The following is a 21,463-nucleotide window of genomic DNA, read 5'->3' on the forward strand; positions in this document are numbered from 1 at the left end:
CACGTCAACGTGATATTTAGCGCCATGTACGAATCGAGAAATAGCGCTTTCAAATTTCATGAAATATTTTACTTAATAACATGTTTTAAAACGAAATGTCACATTGCACAAATGTTTTGATCAATTTATACACATACTGAATTAGTTATTCGCTTTGCTGAATAGTTCGCAATAAATTTCGCTGGAACTGAATTCTGCCGCAAGACGTATTACCGTTTCCGGTCCTGACGTGTTTTAACAAATACCTACTATTGGCGCCATGCTTGCGCGAAGAAACAGTTCCATTATATTTGATATACATTTTACAATAAAGAACATATTAGAATCGAAATAATTTATAGCAAAACAATGCTTTATCACTATATATAGACTCGGGCGGTTATACGTCGGCGCAATTAAAATATACTATCACAATAAAAAATGTATCCTTTCGGCAAGGACACTGAGCGTTTAGTGTTGGATTTTTTGAAAGAAGACGCTTTTACTTGTGTCAGTAAACTTCTACATACATTTGTAACTTATCCGATTACCTAGCAATAAATCAAGAAGCCGTAACGGAGAAAGGAGCCTTGTTTGACAAGTTTCTAGCTCAAGAGGCAGTGGGACTATATGGATCTTTGATTTCGGCAATACCTAGACTGAGACAGAGGCATGGAAATAAGCAGAGAACGCCAAAGACAGTGAGGTTAACTCACGATACAATAGGCCTGTTTTGAGTTTTAAAGTATTTTGTCTAGTTGCTAACAAGTAAACTATCACAACATTTCTAAGTCAAAAGCAACATATTTGTAACAAACTACATTTATCAACTTACATAAAAGACCTTTTTGAAAAGAGATATACTTTTGATAAAAATCAGCTAGACTTACGCTAGATGCTTTTTGAAGCCACCTTGTAATTTCATCAATAGTGTGGCCATTCTGACAATACATCATCAATAACAGCTGGTTACTTTTAACAAATGGTCTTAAGTGTAAATAATATGAAATAGGGCACTACCTAGATGAAGAATAGATATGTCTCAACAAAATTAATTCCTTATTAGATTTAGTAATTTAATTAAAAAACAATATGCTTAAATGTTGAATAATGTGTTTGTATTTGAATCATTTCTTCTAGAGTTTGCAACATATTTATGAAAGGTACTATTTGTATTACGACGCAAATCATTCAGCTAAACAGAGGCAAATTTAGAAATCCCTATGTTTGAAAGGGCATAAAAGCAACACATTGGTCATTATTACTTTGTTTATAATGTGGGAAACATACGTTTTCAATCTCAAAATGTAGACAAGACATTATGATTTGGATGACATATTAGAAATCATTAATATGTTGGTGAATTATTCCGGCCGCAGGCCGGTATATCTGGGGTAAAGGTCATTTAACAGTTGATTAAAATTGTACATTTTGATTGGTGGATGAAAAATTTCACAGGCTTTCGAATGGTACAGATAATATTTTCTTAAGGGGTGTGCATTACATGCTCTGGGCTGTATTGTTGGACAGTATAACCCATTGTGAGACTCCTGTGGAAGTAGCTTACGTCATAAACCTGAATCCCCTCAGTAGTCAATTCGACTACAAACCTGCTGACTCTGCCACTCTGATACGGAACGATTTACAGTCAACTTTTGGTCATTTCGTATCCATTGACGATTTCAAACTGGTCATTTCATCTCCCACTTTTCGGCCCCTCCTTTTTATTCTTATTTTTTGTCAAAGTTTTCCAGATTATGACAGGATGTAAAATATACGTTCTGTAAAATATGTTCTACATAAAAAACAACTTTAAAAAAATACATTTTGTTTTGCTTTATAAATATCAGATCGTATACGTACGTGCGGCTTAGGTGGACTTTTTAAAGATACTTTTTATTTACAACGAATTCAAATTGATAATTTAAAAGACATTGTGCGTATTAGTCTTATTCTAGTTATTTATTGAGAGTCATTTACTTTATTACAAACAATCGACGGATATGGCAGGGCTTAATTTACTGCAATATTAATACTCTTACGCTTTCCACTTACTTGAATGTATTTTCCAACTTTCGCTTTTATTTTCAACGTTTTTCGTAAGTTGCTGTTTATTTTCTATTAACGGTCATTCACTTGATCAATAAACTAGAACTTAATACTTGTGAAGTGCTATTTATATCTTTTTAGCCATACCAGATCGGAATTTAAAAAGGTATTTGATTTAACATCGATTATAAACCGAAAGTAGACTAGCTTTCTGAATATGAAAAATTTATTTGAAATTTTCTATTGTTATAGTTCAGTTAATTATTCTTTGAAACGTTTTGTCTATCTATGTACATGAAGTTTTTTTTTTCAAACTTCCCTGTCAAGGTTTATCAATTGACACATTACACAGCTTGTAAAGTGATCACGAATTGATGCAGTGGACATTCTATATGGCACGTTAAGTAGACTTTACTCACTTCACTCTTTATTCGCTATCTAATTTTGTTTTCGAAGCAAATGAATCCATTGCAGAAGGAGTAGCATTGTGCGTACAGTTTAGAAAGGTAGGTAATTATTTGTGTATTTTGTGTTAAGTGTGAGTGCAAAATCATAAATCACTGTGTACACTTTAATACTGACTATATGATAGTAGTAACGTTACTCTATGTTTATTTAACTGGTATTTAACTGGTATTCCTACTTTTAGTTTCGTTTTCAGTGTAGGTTAACCTACAAAGTCATTTCTATAAATTCTCAACGAAATTGAATATCCAACTTAAAACATGAACGTGCAATAAGTCTGTGAAATATGTAATTTCTACGTATTTAAACTAGTTCATAAAATATCTACAGCTGTATATTGTCGAGTATTAAAACGAAAGTAGACTATTTTCGCTCTCTTATTAATAACATTATACTTCTTTTATAAAGTACGTGGAGGCACATCGAGGCACTTAAGCAACTTGTGTGTTTTTGTTACATTCGATATATCTATAATATTCACAATAAAATTTCTGTTTTCGCTCTAAACAAAACAGATACATTTGAAACAAATATCTAACCTGATATGCCACCTGTTTTCTTTGTTTAAAGAAATACTAATTCTAGCAGATCTAGTATATATATTCTTCTATAAAACTGAGTTGATGGTAAACCTGTCAACCTGAGTTGTTCAGATTCATTTGTCTGAAATTACTTTAAAATGCATAATTTAACTTTTACCTTATTGAATTTTCCACATTTCTCTTAGAGGGTCCCGAACCCCACCTCTACTTTTACTCAAATTACGCAGAAGAGCAGGCGTATGCGTACATTTTAACTTGGTTTGCTCAGACATTTTGTCAGAGATGGCGTAAATGCACCGTTTTGTCATGTATCCATTCAAAATTTCCCGGGGAGGACCCAGAGCCCTCATCCCTATTTGTATTCAAGTTGTGCAGGCGGGTAATGTGTACATTTTATCCTAATTCTCTCAGATTCTTTATCGAAGATGTCTTAAGATGTACTATTTTGTCTTTTATAATTTCAAAATTTCTTGGGGAGGACCCTTGAAGTCCTATCTTTACCTGTATTCCAATTATACAGGCGACTAGTGCAAACTTTTAAATCTTATTTGCTCAAATCCTACCTTAATGTATGCCACAACTCCATATGCATTTTATAGTTGAAGAAATAAATGTTCAAATTAATTGTTGACTTGCAAAATCGTAGTGTGTACCTAAGCCCAAATATACAACACTGTATAACGTAATCGGCACACCCATGATCGTATAGTTACTAACAATATTAAGTTCAGTTACAAGTTTTACTACAACCTTTATTCTGATTTCATGTTTACTCAGATAAATACAAAACAGAATGAATTATGAATTTAAATGTACGTGATAAAGCTTGGAGAATATAAGACACATGTTAATAAGGCCAAAAATATGTGTTTCCAGTCTCCTTAAAAATATTGATGTAGGTAGGTAGGGACTTTTATGCCCTCCTTCGAAGAAGGAGGTGTATATTGTTTGCAGATGTGGGTCGGTGTGTATGTAGACCAGTCCGTTTCCGGATGATAACTCAAGAACACTTGGGCCTAAGATAATGAAAGTTTTTATATCAAGGTTGGTCATCATCAGCAGATGACCCCTATTGATTTTGAGATCAGTATGTCAAAGGTCTAGATCACAGTGACCCGGAACAGTTAAACGATTTCCGGATGATAACTCAAGAATGCTTGGGTCTACGATCGTGAAAGTTGATAAGGAGGTTGGTCATGACCAGCAAATGACCCCTATTGATTTTGAGATCAGTAGGTCAAAGGTCAAGGTCACAGTGACCATGAACAGTGAAACGGTTTCCGAACAATAACTCAAGAACGCTTGGGCCTACGATCGGAAATATTAATAGGGATGTTGGTCATGACCAGCAAATTACCACTATTGATTTTGAGGTCATTAGGACAAAGTTCAAGGTCACATTGGTCAGGAACAATTAAACGGTTTCTGGACGATAACTCAAGAACGCTTGTGCCAACGATCATGAAAGTTGATAGAGAGGTTAATCATGACAAGCAGATGACTCCTATTGATTTTGAGGTCGGTAGGTCAAAGGTCAAGGTTACAGTGATCTGGGACAGTTAAAGCATTTCCAGACGATTACTTGCGAAAGCTTGGGCCTAGGATCACGAAACTTGATAGGGAGACTGATCATGACCAGTAGATGCCTCCTATAGATTTTGAGGTCAGTAGGACAAAAGGCCAAGGTCACAGTAACCCGGAACAGTTAAACCCTTTCCGGAAGATAACTTGAGAACACTTGGACCTAGGATCATGAAACTTAATAGGGGGTTGATCATTACCAGCAGATGACCCCTGTTGATTTTGAGTTCAATGGGTCAAAGGTCAATGTCACATTGAACAAGAACAGTAGAAATTTTGTTTACAGAAAGCAAATAATTTCTGTCCCTTGTGCAATTACTGAATGCATCAAGCATTTCGTGTTCTATGGCGGGGTGGGGGGTATCGAAGGACAGAACGCCGAAAATAATATGTCAATTTTTAACTAAAGCAATATGATGTAGACATCGAGGGAGACTTCTTTAAAGAAAAGGCAAAGGCAAACATGCTGTGTGTTTCTGCTTGCAAAATCCTATAGAATTATCTGGAAATAAAGACAATTTGAAGCTTGGAACATGTTGATATATATTTTCGGGTCCTCTGGGACTTTGCTGAATTCCTTTACAAATGCAATATCACGATATCAAGAGGTGTTTTATAGAGAAAATGACCTCTTCTTGTTGCTGAGGCACTATTAAAACTGAACTTGACTCTTGACAGCCACAAAACATTGATCATACGTGGCGTTTGACATTTGCATGTACCATGGTGTCAGATGAGCAGTCTGAATAAAGCCTGGTCCGCAATATTTTTTGTTCCAGGCGATTGTGTCCTGACTATATTTAAACAATCATTATTAGCTAAGAGCCACTGACAAGCCATTCGTCCCCCCCCCACACACACACACACACTCACACACCCCTGCAGACGACACTCAAATTAAAGCAGATAACCCAAAGTTACAATACGTGCTAATGTCTAACAAGTCCTTACACAAATATCAATTGAGGTGAATCAAAGGCAAAGCAAATCTCTCTCTCTCTCTCTCTCTCTCTCTGGTGGAATTTGATCCAGTGACCCCTGGATCTTAGAGTCCGCTGCTCAACTACTACTATATGAGACCAGGGAGTCCAACATGTGGGTGACATCATAAAAATCATGTGCGAAAAAATGTTAACCCAACAATAATTTGATGGCACAACAAATAGTTATATGGGTACTATAGTGTTAGAAAACAATGCAAACTTTATGTGACGGGACAGACTTCTCGAAAGTCGTTGGTCCTGACCGGATTTTTTTGCACTAGTTCCTATGGTTTTTGAGCAACTGCCGGGCCGTATGTCCGAAGAATTGTGAAAGAAATATTTGATTTAAAGACAGAATACGAATTCAGTCATACAAGGTCAATCATTCAGGATAAAATTCCAATTGTATCTGACAAATGAACTACCGACATATTTTTCTCACATATTTTTAGTGTTTACATTTATTAGAAGTAGCTCTTCTTAGGAAAACGAAAAAAGAGGCGACTTTCTGACCGAACATTTTCGTTTGGGCCGACAATATTTTTGGGTTTGTCGGTCCGATTGACCGGCAGAGTTTTTCAATTTTTCAGAAGTCTGCAGGATCAATTTTCACATGCATCAGGCTGTTGGGATGAAGTGATGGTGTATTATTAAAGATAAAAATATTTTACACAAGGTTCACAACAAAAGTCTAGAGCCAAAACATGACCGGGCAGGGGCGCTGCCATTTTGATCCCTGTATAATTACATATACAGTATCGTAACATACATGATCCGTGTATAATAACCGTTACTGTACCGTACCTTTCTCTACAACTGCTGTAGCGCCTCTCGGCGTGTAACAAATCCTGATTTTGAGGTCGAGGGAAAATGGCTCATGTCGGTCGGGAGACTGGAAACACACCTATTTTTTTTTATTTTTTTTATTTTTTTTTTTATTTTATTTTATTTATTTATCATCTAGATCTTGGCCCAATCACGAAAAAAATTAAGTTATTATTTAGTTAAGTCTGCTATTCTAAAGTTGAGATATTGATGAATTCATTGTTATTTAATGTTGATTTTTTCCTGTAACGATATATTTATAGTTAATGTATACAATTGTAGTAGTATTTGTCAGCAGTCCTTATTCAAGTCATTCAAATATGATATTTCTATTTAGGCACAATATAAGAAACTTAATCCTTACTATGCTAAATTACAATAATAAACTTGTCTATCTTTCAATTTGGACAGTACTATTTATTATGAAAAGGGTGCATACCAAAAAGTTACTGGCTGAATGGCAGACAGTGCAGATGATGATCAGTCCGTGCAGACTGATCATGATCTACACCGATCGCAAAGGAAGAACCAATCGTGTCCAGCATGGTAAGGGTTAAGTATTTCCTTTTAAAAGTATAAGTCTTATTTCTATACTTCTTTTTCTTTAAAGCGACTGGCCTCCAGATCGTTTGACAAAAAAAATACTTTTTAGATACCTTGAAAAAAAATGATATATTTCTTATGAAGGCTTCAAAACTTAATTACTGACAAACTTTATGTTACGGAAATACATGAGAATTTGCTGTTTTTACTACCTTTTACGATGAAAATCGAAAAGCGTTAGTGATTTAGAATTTTGAAAATATTTTAGAAACAAAAGCTCATATTCTAATGTTCATAATATGTGAAAGAAAGCGCGTATAGAGGAAGTATATACGCTTTCTAAATATTTTAGATAGTATATTCACTTATACTTTTATTTGACAATTAATAAAGTATTATATAAATTTTCGACTTGTTCCGATTTTCACTTTAATAATTATTAAAACTTTATTCAGGTATATCGTTTAGCAAACCGCCCGCCTGTATGACCAAAGCTGTTAATTATCGATTTTTGCCCCCGTGTTAACTACAACAACAACAATCAGTACGGAAATCAACGAATCCGTCTGGTAGCGATGATATTGGATTATCGGTTTTATTGATTTTTATGATAGGTAGATCTGTCCCGCTTTATCGGTTTAGAGATGTTACTAAAAGTTGGTAATGTTTTTGTTTTGGTTTTTTTTTGCCTAAGGAACGTGATTTGGCACTCATGTTATATCTGTTGTTTACAACTTTGCAAATAGAGCTCGTGATCCGGCTAATTGAATACAGGTATAACTTTAAGACAAAATAGCAAAATTGAAATGCAATATATATCTATGTAATACATGTATACGTTTTGAATGGACATTCATAAGTAAATAAAATCAATTACAAAACAATAATTCATAAACAAATGAGATCGGAAATAAAAAATTCATATGTAACTATGTTACAACTCTTTCCCGAAATAATTCTGCCTTGGTGTTTTTTTCAGGCCTGCTTACGGCACTGTGTGTTGTTAACAATTTAATAAAATGTCGGATTTAAATCACACAAAAAGTGTATTTTCAGGTCTAAACAATGGGGCAACAGACTAGTCGAAACGAAGGTAATGAGAAACAACTTGAACAACAACGTGAAATAAAATATATCATCGTAAGTTACATTTTCATCGCTATGGCATAAACACAACATTTTAATTCAGATTTTTCGTTTGGAAGTTACAGGTTCAGAATTTCAGGTACAGTCAAACCTGTCTTAAAGGCCACCTCTAAACAGAGACCACCTGGCTCTAAAGACCACATGTTTTGTTTCCCATTTAACACAGTGTATTTTAACCTGTGAATAAAGACCACATCCTAATAAAGACCACATTTTGGCTGTACCAAGGGTGGTCTTTATAGACAGGTTTGACTGTATATGGAAAAGTTTGAAGGAGATCCCGAACCTGTTAAGCAGATGCACGTCAGGCGGTGAACTAGGGTTGATTTTTAGGCACAAATAATTGCCCCGTTGTAGGTCTGAAAATTGAATTATTAAATTATTGAATTTTTCATTTTTTCCCCCCAAATATATCAGTACATGAGCAGTTTAATTGCCCGTGATTTAATCCTTTAGTAAATGTTTAATATAAATTGCAAGAGAAGCGAAGCTAAAGCTCTTTCTTAATGATGTTGTGTTTGCCTACTCTCGAGGTGCAAACTCGAGATCACGATGGCGAACCCAAATTTACTTTACTGTTCTGCCTTCGTAATTTCGCGATTCGCGCATCGCAACAGTAATTTTGCGCTTCGTGAATCTCTTTTTTAACGATATGCAAGATCACGATATGGTAGCGAAAAATTGTGAAACTCTTCGTTATTAATCTCTCGCATTACGCATATTGACTTCGTACGATTGTGAAGCGCAATGTCGCGACTTCGAAGTACAAAGTCGAGAAATAATTTAATATTCGTAAGTTTGCTTTTCGCCATTGTGATCTACCGCTTTACTATTGTGATCTTACACTTCGTTTATCAGCTTAGCGTGATGACGAAGCGCGAGACCCCGAAGGCTACACGCGAGATCACTATTGGGAATCGCGGAATCGTGAATTATTTGTAATTTCGCGTTAGGTAGTGGTGATCCCGTGTGTAGCGTTCGTGAGTTTTCTCTTCACCATCGTGATATCTCACTTTGTGCATGGCAGATGTAAGAGAAAAAGCGATGGCCCTAACGGAACATCGTGAACTTACGTGTGGTCACTCTAATTATAATATATGAGCTTGTTGTATCCCTTCCTGTGAAAGATATCAAAGGTAATAGGCCATAAAAAAAGTCAGTGATTTATTCAAAAAAGTCTTAATCCTTCCAATTGCGATGACAAGATGTCTTAACTTAAGTATTTTTATTGTTTTATTTTTAGGATTGCCTAAACCACCATAAAAACAATGTTTACGGTGTTGCTCACAGTGTTGAAACGCAAAATTCATATGTGGAAGAACTTTTACAAAACATGCGCCGTTTAGAAAGAAGAGAAAAAGGTATAACCTTTCGTTTCATTTTGAAAAATATATTTTATCATTTCAGATGACCTGTTAATTTACTGTTTTGTATGATACATATATATTTATATACTTTTCATTGTTAGGAAGAAAAACAATTAGGCGAGATGTGATTGATGTTACTTTATTTTTGTAGGTATAACGCCAGTTATTAAATTGGAAAACTAAGTGAAAATACAGAGAATTATAATGTTTCAGTGAAGTGAAAAATAGATTCATGAAGTGAAATAAAGAAAGTAAAAACAAAGTATTATGCATAATCAATATTTCTTGAATAAGTAGTTCATGGGAAATGCATATATATAACGAAGCGAACTGTTATGGAGGTCCGTTAAGAACAGTGTTTGCTTCCATCGCAATGCGAATGGCAAAGCGCGAAGATACGATGGCGATAAGGCACAGCAATAATTGCGAAGGTACGACAGAGAGATAGTGGTAATTTGGTAATAATAATGGTACATTCTTACGCGCTTCTTCATCGTTATGTCGTACTTCACCATCGTGTTGTCAATGACGTGCGTATAGCCATCCGCCATCGTACTTTCGTACAAGTAATTTTGCTTTAAGGCATACTTGCTATTTGCGAAAAAATTTCATAGTTTACGTCTTTCATGTCTTACATATATTTTCTTAGCTGTAGTACCAAACTGACAATAGTTCTGCATGTTGAATTTTAGATGGGGACATAATAGAAGACGATATTGAAGACAAAACTGATGTGAAAATCCACCTGAAAGTTACGAAAAATACAAGGAGACTTCTTGGTAGTATCCAGGTCACTTATCAAATATTATCTCTAACTAAGAGAAATTATTTTAAATATTAATTGATTAAAACACGTAACGTTTGAATTAAACGTGTAAATAAATTGGGACGCAAATACCGCCATTTATGATTAATTCTTGAAAGATAGACAAATTGCGTCATACAGTAATACCGTCAAACCTGTTTGCAGTCGGCCAATTGAGCGACACAGTATGACTGCTTAAGTCAGGTGGCTGCTTAAGAGAAGTTGAATTTAGAACAAAAAGTCAAACTGGGAAGTACCTGATAGTCGGCTTAAGGCAAATGACTTCTTAATACAGGTGGTCGCTACACTAAGATTCAACTGTAATCGGTTTTGAACATTTCTGAAAAATCAAATTCAGTTTAGCAATATTCAGAAGGCACATTTTTACTTGGGAACATGATAACCTTAAACTGATAGAAAAAGCTGTTGAAATTTATGAGCTACTCCTTGAATATCAAATCATATTTGCTCAGAAAGTAAACTTGACATTTACGACCAAGTTATAGGATGCTTCTCTTTTTCAAAATATATGCATATGTAGTATTTTTGTATACAGCGGAATTTGCTTTGAAAGCTTTTTTGTTTTACAGTAAACTTTCGCGTTTTATTTAACTCATATGATATATCTTTAAATGAATACCGTAAGAGCGTTTGAGGTGGGCTAAAATGTCCCATTAGGCTGTTGGTAGCAAGGAAGATGTAAACACTTTACAGGGGTATATCACAAAGTAAACATTCCCGACTTGTACCATAGTAATTCTAAGCATTTGTTTCAAAACTTCAACAAGGGTACATATATTTAAGAGAAGTATTTTTAGAGAAAATGTTCGTATCAATCAAGTTTTTATTCAAAATGGCTACGAACAGGTATTTCTTCTAATAATATATCTAGAGCCTGAATTGTGTGGCTTCTTCATTATTGATCTACTGTCTCTCAGTGTTGTTTGATAATATCTCCTTCTCCAAAACATCATATAAGTTGCATGATACTTCATGTTCATCCTTGTTTCAACAACATTTCTTTAGAGCATTTTAATGATAAAGAAAACCGGGCATAGCCAATTAGTATAACTGTTACATATCATGCCTAAGAATGCGTTGCCTAAGACAAAAGTTGGATAGGATTTTATAATCCCTTTTCTTTGTTATGATATTGCTTTTATATAGTACCCGTCGTCATGATAGATAATCCATTCGATTAAAAGTTTAACAAGGCTTTGAATATTTATGTTGATAACAGATGATACAGCTGTCCAAATAGCATGTTATGCATAAAATGACGCTGCTTAATTTTGAAACAAATGTTGTGGATTCTAAAAAGAGAAAGACTTTCATTATATATTCACTTGTTTTTCGGCGACTCCGATGTATGGCATAAAAATATCATACCATTGTAACCAGGTTACTTTTTTTGTTAATTTTCCAAACAATTACAGGGGTGATTGTAATATGATGTCAATTGCCATTTTACTTTATTATGAAATCATTCATAAGCTTTGTCATCAGTCTATTATTTTCAGGCGTCTTTACAGTGTCAAAGCAATTCACTGCAAGAATCATTCGATGCTCTGAACCAATGCATAATGGATGCGTTACACCAGTTTAAACAACCAGACCTCGGGTCATCTGTTGATCAAAAATATTCTAGAAAATGGATAGTTTACGAAGATTCCCCAAAGCAACCCATACGTGACATCCGAGAAGCTTTCATGGAACAAGCAGAATCTTTGCGCACGTTACAGTTGAGCGAATCAACTCTTTCAACGCATAATAAACAACTTAGCAAAGACAACGAATTTCTGAGAAGCCAATTACAGACTTTTAAATCTACGAGTAGGTAGTATTTTTTTCATTAATTCAGTTGTATTTTTGTTTTGTACATTAAATTTTGTCAAACTTGCTGAATTGTAGGTTGATATTGTAACATATTTTCGCAGTACTCTATCATACTATTTCGCTGGAGGTAATCGGTGCCACAGTGTTTAGCAGGTTGGACTTCAATTATAGTCACCCGGGTTCGATACCCTGTTACGTTTGATATCTCAAGAAGTGTTCAGTGCAGGGGTGTTTATTAAAATTTGAACATTTTCAAGCAATATCGTCATAATGCTTTGAAGGCAAATATTGCATCTGCCGTGGGATCGAACGGACATATTTGTTCCATCCATTCCAGTTGAGTACTTTCATTTTAAAATAAGACCCGTATAGTTGTTTTTCTTAGGGACAAAATAACTTACAGTTTGAAGTGTTTAGCCTTTACTTTCTAAAGTACCTATTATGTTGCAGTCAAAAAATGTTTAGCATTTCTTTTGAACGTAATGTTGCTAAAAAGGAACTTTTGTTTTGTTTGTATTTGATAATAAAAGTTATTCCATAACTGGTGTTCAAACCTAATTTTTCAGTCCAAGTACAAATATACTATCAAAGCCGAGGGGAAATGATGTCCAAGGTTTTGGACGAACTGAAGCTTCTTCTTGCCAGCAATACAGGAAAAGAAAGAAATAAAGTACAGTTCATTGATTGTCTAGATAAAAATGACATCAACCCAGATATACCACTGTTTGTGTTGTGCATCAATGCTTCAAGGATAGGCACTGACGTTGCGACTACATTACAAAATTTAAAAGGATGCGGTAGATCTATAATATATTTATTCAATACCTATAGTTTTCTCTTCCAGAATTCGTTCTTTAGCGGAATATTATTGCACTCCTAAAGTTGAACAGTATTGCAACACGACTCGAACACACCAGCCACAACAGGCAAAGCATATTGAAGTAGATGTCTCAGTGTATAAAGAAGCTTATTAAGTCATCTAAAACCTTGAAATATTTTAGAACAGCATGCTATTCCTGTTGTGGTATTCTTGGACCGTTTAAAGGAAGTTGTAATGCCTCGTTGTCCGAATGTAAAATTATTTTTTGTACTTTTTACCTTTTTGCCCCATATATGAAATGCTAAAATAATTGGTACAAGTTCTAAATATGTTATATTTTTGAAAATTTCTGGGCCACTTTATGAACGACCACTCACCCTGAAAGTAACACATTTTTCGGCTGGCCAGATTTCGACGTTCCTTGATCCGATGGACGAACCTGACCCTTGTTTCCATCCGACGATGTATGCGGAACTCTTTGTGATGTACGGGCCCGTTTTCTTGAAGGCATGCTCAGTTTGTATGAGTCATGTGTAAAGAAATTGATATAATTTCTTTTTGTTGAAAGAAAACACACTCTCCTTATATCTTTTCATGAGTTAAGAAACTCTTTTCATACAAAAAGGCGAGACTACACAGGTTAATATCTAGGTTAATTAATAAGTAAGTCACTGTAGAAAAACATGTTTTTCTCACGAAGTGCACATAAAATGCATCTAAAGTTATTAGTCAGGTCATATAAGTGTTATATTGCAGTAAAATGATGGACATTGGGTGTAACTTGAGTGACAATTTATCTATATTTTACGAGAAATATTTTTATTGTTTATTACTTTCGGTTTGTACCAGAATTCATTAATTTTGCTTATGTAAATGATGTATTTGACCAATCTGTATAAATATGGAGACAAACTGTGTATTGTCGGACGAAGCTGTAAGGGGACGCCCGCTCACACAGCAACCACGTGGTGGCTCGGAGGCCGGCCAGGGCTAAGGCCTTGCGCTGCGCGCAGCCTGAGAAGAACTGAAGATGGAGACAGAGAGTTATGAAATGCTTAAAGGCTAACTTGTGCTAGATGGAATTCTGTTAGCTCTGTCAGTCTGAAGTTATACTACTGGTTACGGAAAATAAATTAGTTAGATACAAAAACAGTGTCTTAAGTTATTTATCCAGAGGACTTAAGGAGCGGCTACGCTACACTGTTGATTTGGCGCCGTACGACCAAGGATCGAACAAACACGGAAACATCGTCGCGGAAACACAACAAGAAGTACTACACTACAAGAGGCAACATTGATCACCAGAAATACGATAGCAGTGCAATGGACCAAACATATTTTGGATATCGTCCCGGGGACACAACAAGAAGTACTACACTACAAGAGGCTACTTTGATCACTGGCAATACGATAACAGTAAAATGGACCAAATGTATTTTGGAAGTCGTCGCGGAAACACAACAAGGAGTAAAACACTACAAGTATTATTTAGATCACGAGTAAATAAGATGATACTACATTGGATCAAATTGGATCAAACATATCATAGGAAATTGTTTTGGACACAAAATTATAATACCCAAGCAAGACATGCAACATCAAGAGAAGAAATAACACAACAAGATTTGGCTGAGAAGGTAAAACTACTAGAATATCGGGATCAAAGACAGATAGATAGTATTCAAAATGAGAACTGGTACAATACCTACACAAAGAACGTTGAGAACCAAAAACTAAAGTTTTTCTGGACGAATTTTAAAAGAAAAACATTTATTTTATTTTTAAGCAACAACAGAAGAGTAACAACAAAATGTATAGATTTAAAAAGGTTAGTAGCTGTTCAAATATTATCTGTTAAACCAATGTGGCTATTCGGGAATAGGTAGATTTGTTTAGAAATTGCAAGTTCAAAGAAAGGTAAATTACAAATATTGTCGGCATATTAAGGTTTTATTTTGAAACTTTTTGATAAAAAATTCAAAATTTTTGTAAGTCATTAAGGTAGTTTGACAAAGTATTTGTATTAAAATAACTTAAATTCAGTGTAAATAAATAAGTATTCGGCGAGAAATTTAATACCAAAAGAGAAAGATATGCAAGGAATAATAAATTATAAACGTTTTTATGGAATATTTGCGTCAGTGCATAGATATCATAATATCAATTACGTTATCCATCAACTATGTAGGGGTAATTAACAAAACAGTTTTGACATGTATGCAAATTCAATATTGATCAATAAAAATATGAATGAATGATGTACATTTTCGCAGGGGGGTAAATAACATAAAAGTCGTTTTCTAACTAATGTGTCATATATTGCGTTGTAGTGTGGCACATTATTCAGCAGATAGACAGAAATGTTTATTGTAATAAAATACAAAGATATTGTGCAGCAAGCTAACTATTTGAAACAGCATACTCTTAGAAACATGTAATCTTTATTATGTATGTATATGTGTAGTTATCATGGGTGATGGGTATATTTCTTTTGATCATAGAGTAAGGCTAAATGTTGATAGTTGTTTTAATGAAGTCATTTATTATGTGTTTATGGTATAACATACAAGCGTAGGGGAACGCTTTACAGATCATATGGTTGAAATTACCATTTTTGACGTACGTAACGTCTCGGGAGCATACGGAATATGCTGTTAATCGCATGGAAAGCGATAAGGCTTGATAAGATAAATCAGTGAGCAATGTTAAGCCGCGTAAAAGCGTTGGTCGTTGGGAACGTAAAACACGCCCAAACGTACCCATTCCTCAATATGGGGAAAGAAGTCTGGTAATTTTGCTGACAGCCAGACTTCCGTCTCACTGATACCTTCTTTATGAAACTGAAGTAAGGTTATGTTAAGGTGCTGCACAATAAGATAATAATTATAAAAAGGGGGAGTATATGTACAGTCATTACTGTTCGATATTGAATATTATATGTACGTTACGGAAAAAGAAATTCAAAGCTGTTTAAACTATCAGAAACAACAGATTTAGGAGTGTAATGAACAAACGGACATAGTTTAAATTTAAGGAATTATTTGTTAAATATTTTCATCGAACATGGTAGAAATATCTGGTATCTAGGTAGTGTAATTTCCCGAATAGTTATCTGAGGTTTACAGGTAAATGCCACACACGGAGGACGTAGGCTAAACTAAACGTAAATTCTTTAAAAAAAGAGGTGTGATGCATCAACGATTTGCAGAGGTGTGACATAAACGATTTGCAGAGAGTTTACAGAAGTGATTAGGACAGTAAATTTCGTTTTTATTTTCTTGGATAGAATTACAGTGATTAATAGGACAATGTATAACACTATTACAACATCAGATCAGTTGAACATCCGATATTTTGTTTTACCTGTTGTTGATCATTTTGTTTATATATCGCATGTGTTGCGTAAGGATTGTGTTTTAATCAATGTTGAGGGTTTTGAATCAATATTTTTGTTGAGTTGACAAACATAAGCATATATAACTAGTAATGACAATACGACAGGTAAGACACTTTTAGGTCAAATAATCAAAATCAATGGGTAATGTAAGTGTCAGTCAACGTCACTTGTCTTGACAATTCGAGCAACGTATTATATTTTTTTCCTTTTTGATTTTTTAATTCAAATCGTTTGGCGATTTTATCAGTTAAGATTTTAAGATTTTTCATTTACGAGTATAAAAAAATAACTTAAAATCTTTGTTTTAGGGGAGGTGTAAAGAAATGAGTACAGTTTCTTTATAAAACACTTCCAGTTTACAAAGGTCAATAAATATTCCTTTCAACTAAAGGATGGGACTAAGAACGGCACATTAGGTAACATTAGTAAGCAGTTTAACTGGCTTAGAATTTAACTTCATTTAAATGAACTTAAAAGCTTTGTTTCAATGGGAGATGTAAAGAAATTGATATAATTTCTTTTTGTTGAAAGAAAACACACTCTCCTTATATCTTTTCATGAGTTAAGAAACTCTTTTCATACAAAAAGGCGAGACTACACAGGTTAATATCTAGGTTAATTAATAAGTAAGTCACTGTAGAAAAACATGTTTTTCTCACGAAGTGCACATAAAATGCATCTAAAGTTATTAGTCAGGTCATATAAGTGTTATATTGCAGTAAAATGATGGACATTGGGTGTAACTTGAGTGACAATTTATCTATATTTTACGAGAAATATTTTTATTGTTTATTACTTTCGGTTTGTACCAGAATTCATTAATTTTGCTTATGTAAATGATGTATTTGACCAATCTGTATAAATATGGAGACAAACTGTGTATTGTCGGACGAAGCTGTAAGGGGACGCCCGCTCACACAGCAACCACGTGGTGGCTCGGAGGCCGGCCAGGGCTAAGGCCTTGCGCTGCGCGCAGCCTGAGAAGAACTGAAGATGGAGACAGAGAGTTATGAAATGCTTAAAGGCTAACTTGTGCTAGATGGAATTCTGTTAGCTCTGTCAGTCTGAAGTTATACTACTGGTTACGGAAAATAAATTAGTTAGATACAAAAACAGTGTCTTAAGTTATTTATCCAGAGGACTTAAGGAGCGGCTACGCTACACATGGAAAAGAGCAAAACAATAAATTAATAATCAGGAATTCTGATCGCAAAGCTACATCGTTTGCCTGTTGATGTTTTCGTTTTTATTATTGTTATTATTTACATGACGTCACCTTGATGACGCGTTGCCAAATATTAACTGTAAAGCAAGTTTAACTAAGGTAATGCAAGTTTAACTGAGGTAGAGCGTTCAGTAACTTTATTTTCCGAATTCATACTGCAGTAAACATGGTAAAGATCTAACGATAAAAAACATTAGAATAACAATCATTTTTTTAAACCTGTACATTTTACAAGGGCGTTACGCACAAAACGCACGTGCGTATAACTTTGTTAGTCAAAGTACCACCCTGAAAAACGGCCGGACTGCACCAAATGAAATCAATATTTCAGTTTTTTTCCGGGGGAAGGTACCCCACTAGTAGTACCCTCTCCCACTTTCCTTTACGTATGATTTATCCCCCCCCTTTCCCCCCTTGGTACACCCTTGTTTTATTTTCTAAAATGTATAATTTTAAAAACATTGATCTGTCTACCTCTCGTTCTTGGAATTTGCGGAAAAAGACCGCTCCTGAAGCGTTTGCTGTTTATATACAGGGTAGTATATCATGTATATATATAGTGGGTGGTTCAAAATATGAAATCATGCGGTCAAAATAACAAAAGCTATTAACATAAATGTACAAAAATGGATTACAGTATTTAGAATAGAATCAACACATTTAAAGCCGCAGACCTGTTTTTTTTTTCAAGTATCCGCAAATTGACATAAGAGGCTAACCTAACAGAAACACGAATGAAAGCCATCACGCACCCATTTTCCTGCAAGTATGGAATATCCAACACTGTGTTGTTTGAATATTTCATTTAAAAAGTATCCATCAAGCATTCTGTTTCTTTTCATTTCAGAAATGGAAAACACTGCTTTGTTGATTTTCCATCACAAAAACGAACACGCACTACCTACACAGACCAGTAACCAAGTACTTGCAGGTCCTGGGTTCAAGGCACTCCGAGGAATTTATGACTTAGCATTTTTGACAGGGAAAGGAATGTACGATTGTGAAATGAACACTCGTGCAGTAGCTGATATTATTGGCTTCATATGTAAAGTATCAGGAGAGACAGGTTTCAATCGTGATGCTATGTCTACGTAATTGATTTAGATAGTTACAAAGCTGTGTTCAAGAAATATCTATTTATGCAGGTTCCACTGTATGCAGCATATGCGTGTTATTATCGTCTGTGTTTGTATTTTCTGTTTTGTTTTGTTTTGTCAGTCTTTCTTTGTTTTAGATATAGAATATTATATCTTCTTCCTTAAAAAATATTTGTCTGAATGGCTGAGTAGGGTGAAATATATGCATATAGATAAAAGGTGGATCCTGAAATTTTCAGACGCCTGGTATACATGATAAACTAAATTTTGAATGATAAGCACGTTCGTCTTTCTAATCAGACATGCTATGGTTCAACAGCTAAATAAGACAATAATTGTTATCTGCATTTCTTTGTTTTACTCAATCCTAATTGTAATTGATAGACTGACAAAGCTGTTTAATTCTAGTCACTTATTGAACTTGTTTTGTTAGGTTTTTGCTGTTGTTGTTGTTGTTGTTTTTTGTAAATACTGTGAAATCATTTTTATTCGCGTAGGACGAATTTTCGCTTATATTTCACGCGAGGACCGATGCGCGAATTTATGACCGCGCTATTATTATTTTTTATTATATTTTTCCCTTTCTAAATTTGAAAATGCGCGAATTTAAGCCTGCGCGAAACAGTCCTTCTTCACGTTTGCGCGAAATTTCATGCCAGCGAATTTAAATGATATCACAGTACGTTTTTTGTTTTTTGTTGTTTTTTTTTGGTTTTTTGTTTTTGTTTTTGTAAATTGATCGTCTTCCATCTTTATGACAGCCTTTGCTATTGATAGCAGTTTTGTTCATCATTTGCTTTATTGGCACCTTGATTTTATCAGATTTAACTTACTCAGAATAAAGGGATAACGTATCAAGTACCTTCTTGTCAGAATGTATTGATACCCTAGTTGTGTCCCCCTGAAAATCAGACTGGTTCAACAATTATTGAGTGAGTTATGGCCCTTTGTTTATTTTTATAATTTACATAGATTTATTATAGGGAAAAATTTTGAAAATCTTCTTGTCCAAAACCACAGAGCCTAGGGCTTTGATATTTGGTATGAAGCATCATCTAGTGGTCCTCTACCAAGATGATTCAAATTATTTCCCTGGGGTCAAATATGGCCCCGCCCCGGGGTCACATGGTTTATATAGACTTATATAGGGAAAAACTTTGAAAAACCTCTTGTCCAAAACCACAGGGCCTAGGGCTTTGATATTTTACATGTGACATCATCTAGTGGTCTTCTACTAAGATTGTTCAAATTATCCCCTAGGGTCAAATATGGCCCCGCCCTGGGGGGGGGGGGGGTCACATGGTTTATTTAGACTTATATAGGGAAAAACTTTGAAAATCTTCTTGTCCAAACCACAAAGCCTAGGGTTTTGATATTTGTTATGTAGCATCATCTAGCAGTTCTCTACACAGTTTGTTCAAATTATCCCCCTAGGTTAAAATATGGCCCCGCCCCCGGGTGTCACATGGTTCATATAGACTTATATAGGGAAAAGCTTTTAAAATCTTCTTGTCTATAACCTACAACATTCAAATTTGGATCACATGTATAGTTTTGAGTGGCAAGATGAACATTGACATGAGTTGACCTTGATTTTGACCTAGTGACCTACTTTCACATTTCTGTAGCTACAGCCTTCAAATTTGGACCACCTGCATAGTTTTGTGCACCTGAAAAAACTTTGACCTTGACATTGACCTAGTGACCTACTTTCACATTTTTGAAGGTACAGGCTTCAAATTTGGACCACATGCATAGTTTTGTGTTCCGAAATGAAATTTGACCTTGATTTTGACCTAGTGACCTACTTACACATTTCTCAAGCTACAGCCTTCAAATTTGGACCACATGCATAGTCTTGTGTACCGAAAAAATCTTTGACCTTGACATTGACCTAGTGACCTACTTTCACATTTCTCAAGCTTCAACCTTCAAATTTGGACCACATGCATAGTTTTGTGTACCGGAAAAACTTTGACATTGACCTAGTGACCTAATTTCACATTTTTGAAGGTACAGGCTTCAAATTTGGACCACATGCATAGTTTTGTGTTCCGAAATGAAATTTGACCTTGATTGTGACCTAGTGACCTACTTTCACATTTCTCAAGTTAGAGCCTTCAAATTTGGACCACATGCATAGTTTTGTGTACCAAAATGAAGTTAGATCTTGAGATTGACCTAGTGACCTACTTTCACATTTCTGAAGCTACAGGCTTCAAATTTGGACCACATGCATATTTTTGTGTTCTGAATTGAAATTTGACATTGATTTTTATCTAGTACCTACTTTCACATTTCTCAAGCTGCAGCCTCCAAATGTGAAGCACATGCATAGTTTTTTATACCGAAATGAACTTTGACCTTGAAATTGATCTTGTGACCAACTTTCACATTTCTCAAGCTACAGCTTTCAACTTTGGACCACATGCATGGACCACATGCACAGTGATATGTACTGAAATGAAATTTGACCTTGATTTTGACCTTGAGCTAGTCTTGAAATTTGGAACAATCAAAAATGGCTGAATAGTGGGCGCCAAGGTCACTCTGATCTCTTGTCATTAAGATTGGACCAAAAATGTGGCCTCTTAAATGTAAACAAGCATTTTCTTTGATTTGAACTAGTGACCTAGTTTTTTGACACCACACGACCCAGATTAAAACTTGTCCAAGATTTTATGAAAACTAACATTATAATAAAGTTTCGGGAAGATTGGAGCAAAAAAAGTGGCCTCTAGAGTGTAAACAAGCTTTTCTTTTGATTTGACCTAGTGACCTAGTTTTTGACCCGACGTACCCG

At 34.9% G+C, this 21,463-nt stretch overlaps 1 protein-coding gene across 3 annotated transcripts; it reads left to right on the forward strand.

The window, feature by feature from the left end:
- The first annotated feature begins 52 nt into the window (after nt 1-52).
- On the forward strand, nt 53-19,519 carry LOC123566542 (uncharacterized). Of its 3 annotated transcripts, XM_053533431.1 has the most exons (8): nt 53-2,078; nt 2,356-2,534; nt 8,024-8,107; nt 9,357-9,474; nt 10,173-10,270; nt 11,806-12,118; nt 12,688-12,918; nt 18,411-19,519. In XM_053533431.1, the coding sequence occupies exons 3-8, from the start codon at nt 8,033-8,035 to the stop codon at nt 18,656-18,658; spliced, it is 1,083 nt and encodes a 360-aa protein (XP_053389406.1). In that variant the 5' UTR covers nt 53-2,078; nt 2,356-2,534; nt 8,024-8,032; the 3' UTR covers nt 18,659-19,519. The 3 variants fall into 3 exon arrangements, with proteins under 3 accessions (XP_053389406.1, XP_053389408.1, XP_053389407.1); XM_053533433.1 differs by having other exon boundaries at nt 53-2,534; nt 11,818-12,118; XM_053533432.1 differs by lacking the exon at nt 2,356-2,534 and having other exon boundaries at nt 53-2,194.
- The last annotated feature ends 1,944 nt before the right edge of the window (nt 19,520-21,463 follow it).

This window comes from Mercenaria mercenaria, unplaced genomic scaffold (genome assembly GCF_021730395.1).
Source record: "Mercenaria mercenaria strain notata unplaced genomic scaffold, MADL_Memer_1 contig_2778, whole genome shotgun sequence".
Classification (NCBI taxonomy): Eukaryota; Metazoa; Mollusca; class Bivalvia; order Venerida; family Veneridae; genus Mercenaria; species Mercenaria mercenaria.

Bases quoted from the DNA above. Each gene is read 5' to 3' on its own strand.
- LOC123566542 (XM_053533432.1), top strand. From the start codon at position 8,033: ATGGGGCAACAGACTAGTCGAAACGAAGGTAATGAGAAACAACTTGAA. The intron at 12,119-12,687 runs GTAGGTAGTATT...CTAATTTTTCAG, and splicing joins ACAGACTTTTAAATCTACGA to TCCAAGTACAAATATACTAT. The intron at 12,919-18,410 runs GTAGATCTATAA...TTTTCATTTCAG, and splicing joins ACAAAATTTAAAAGGATGCG to AAATGGAAAACACTGCTTTG.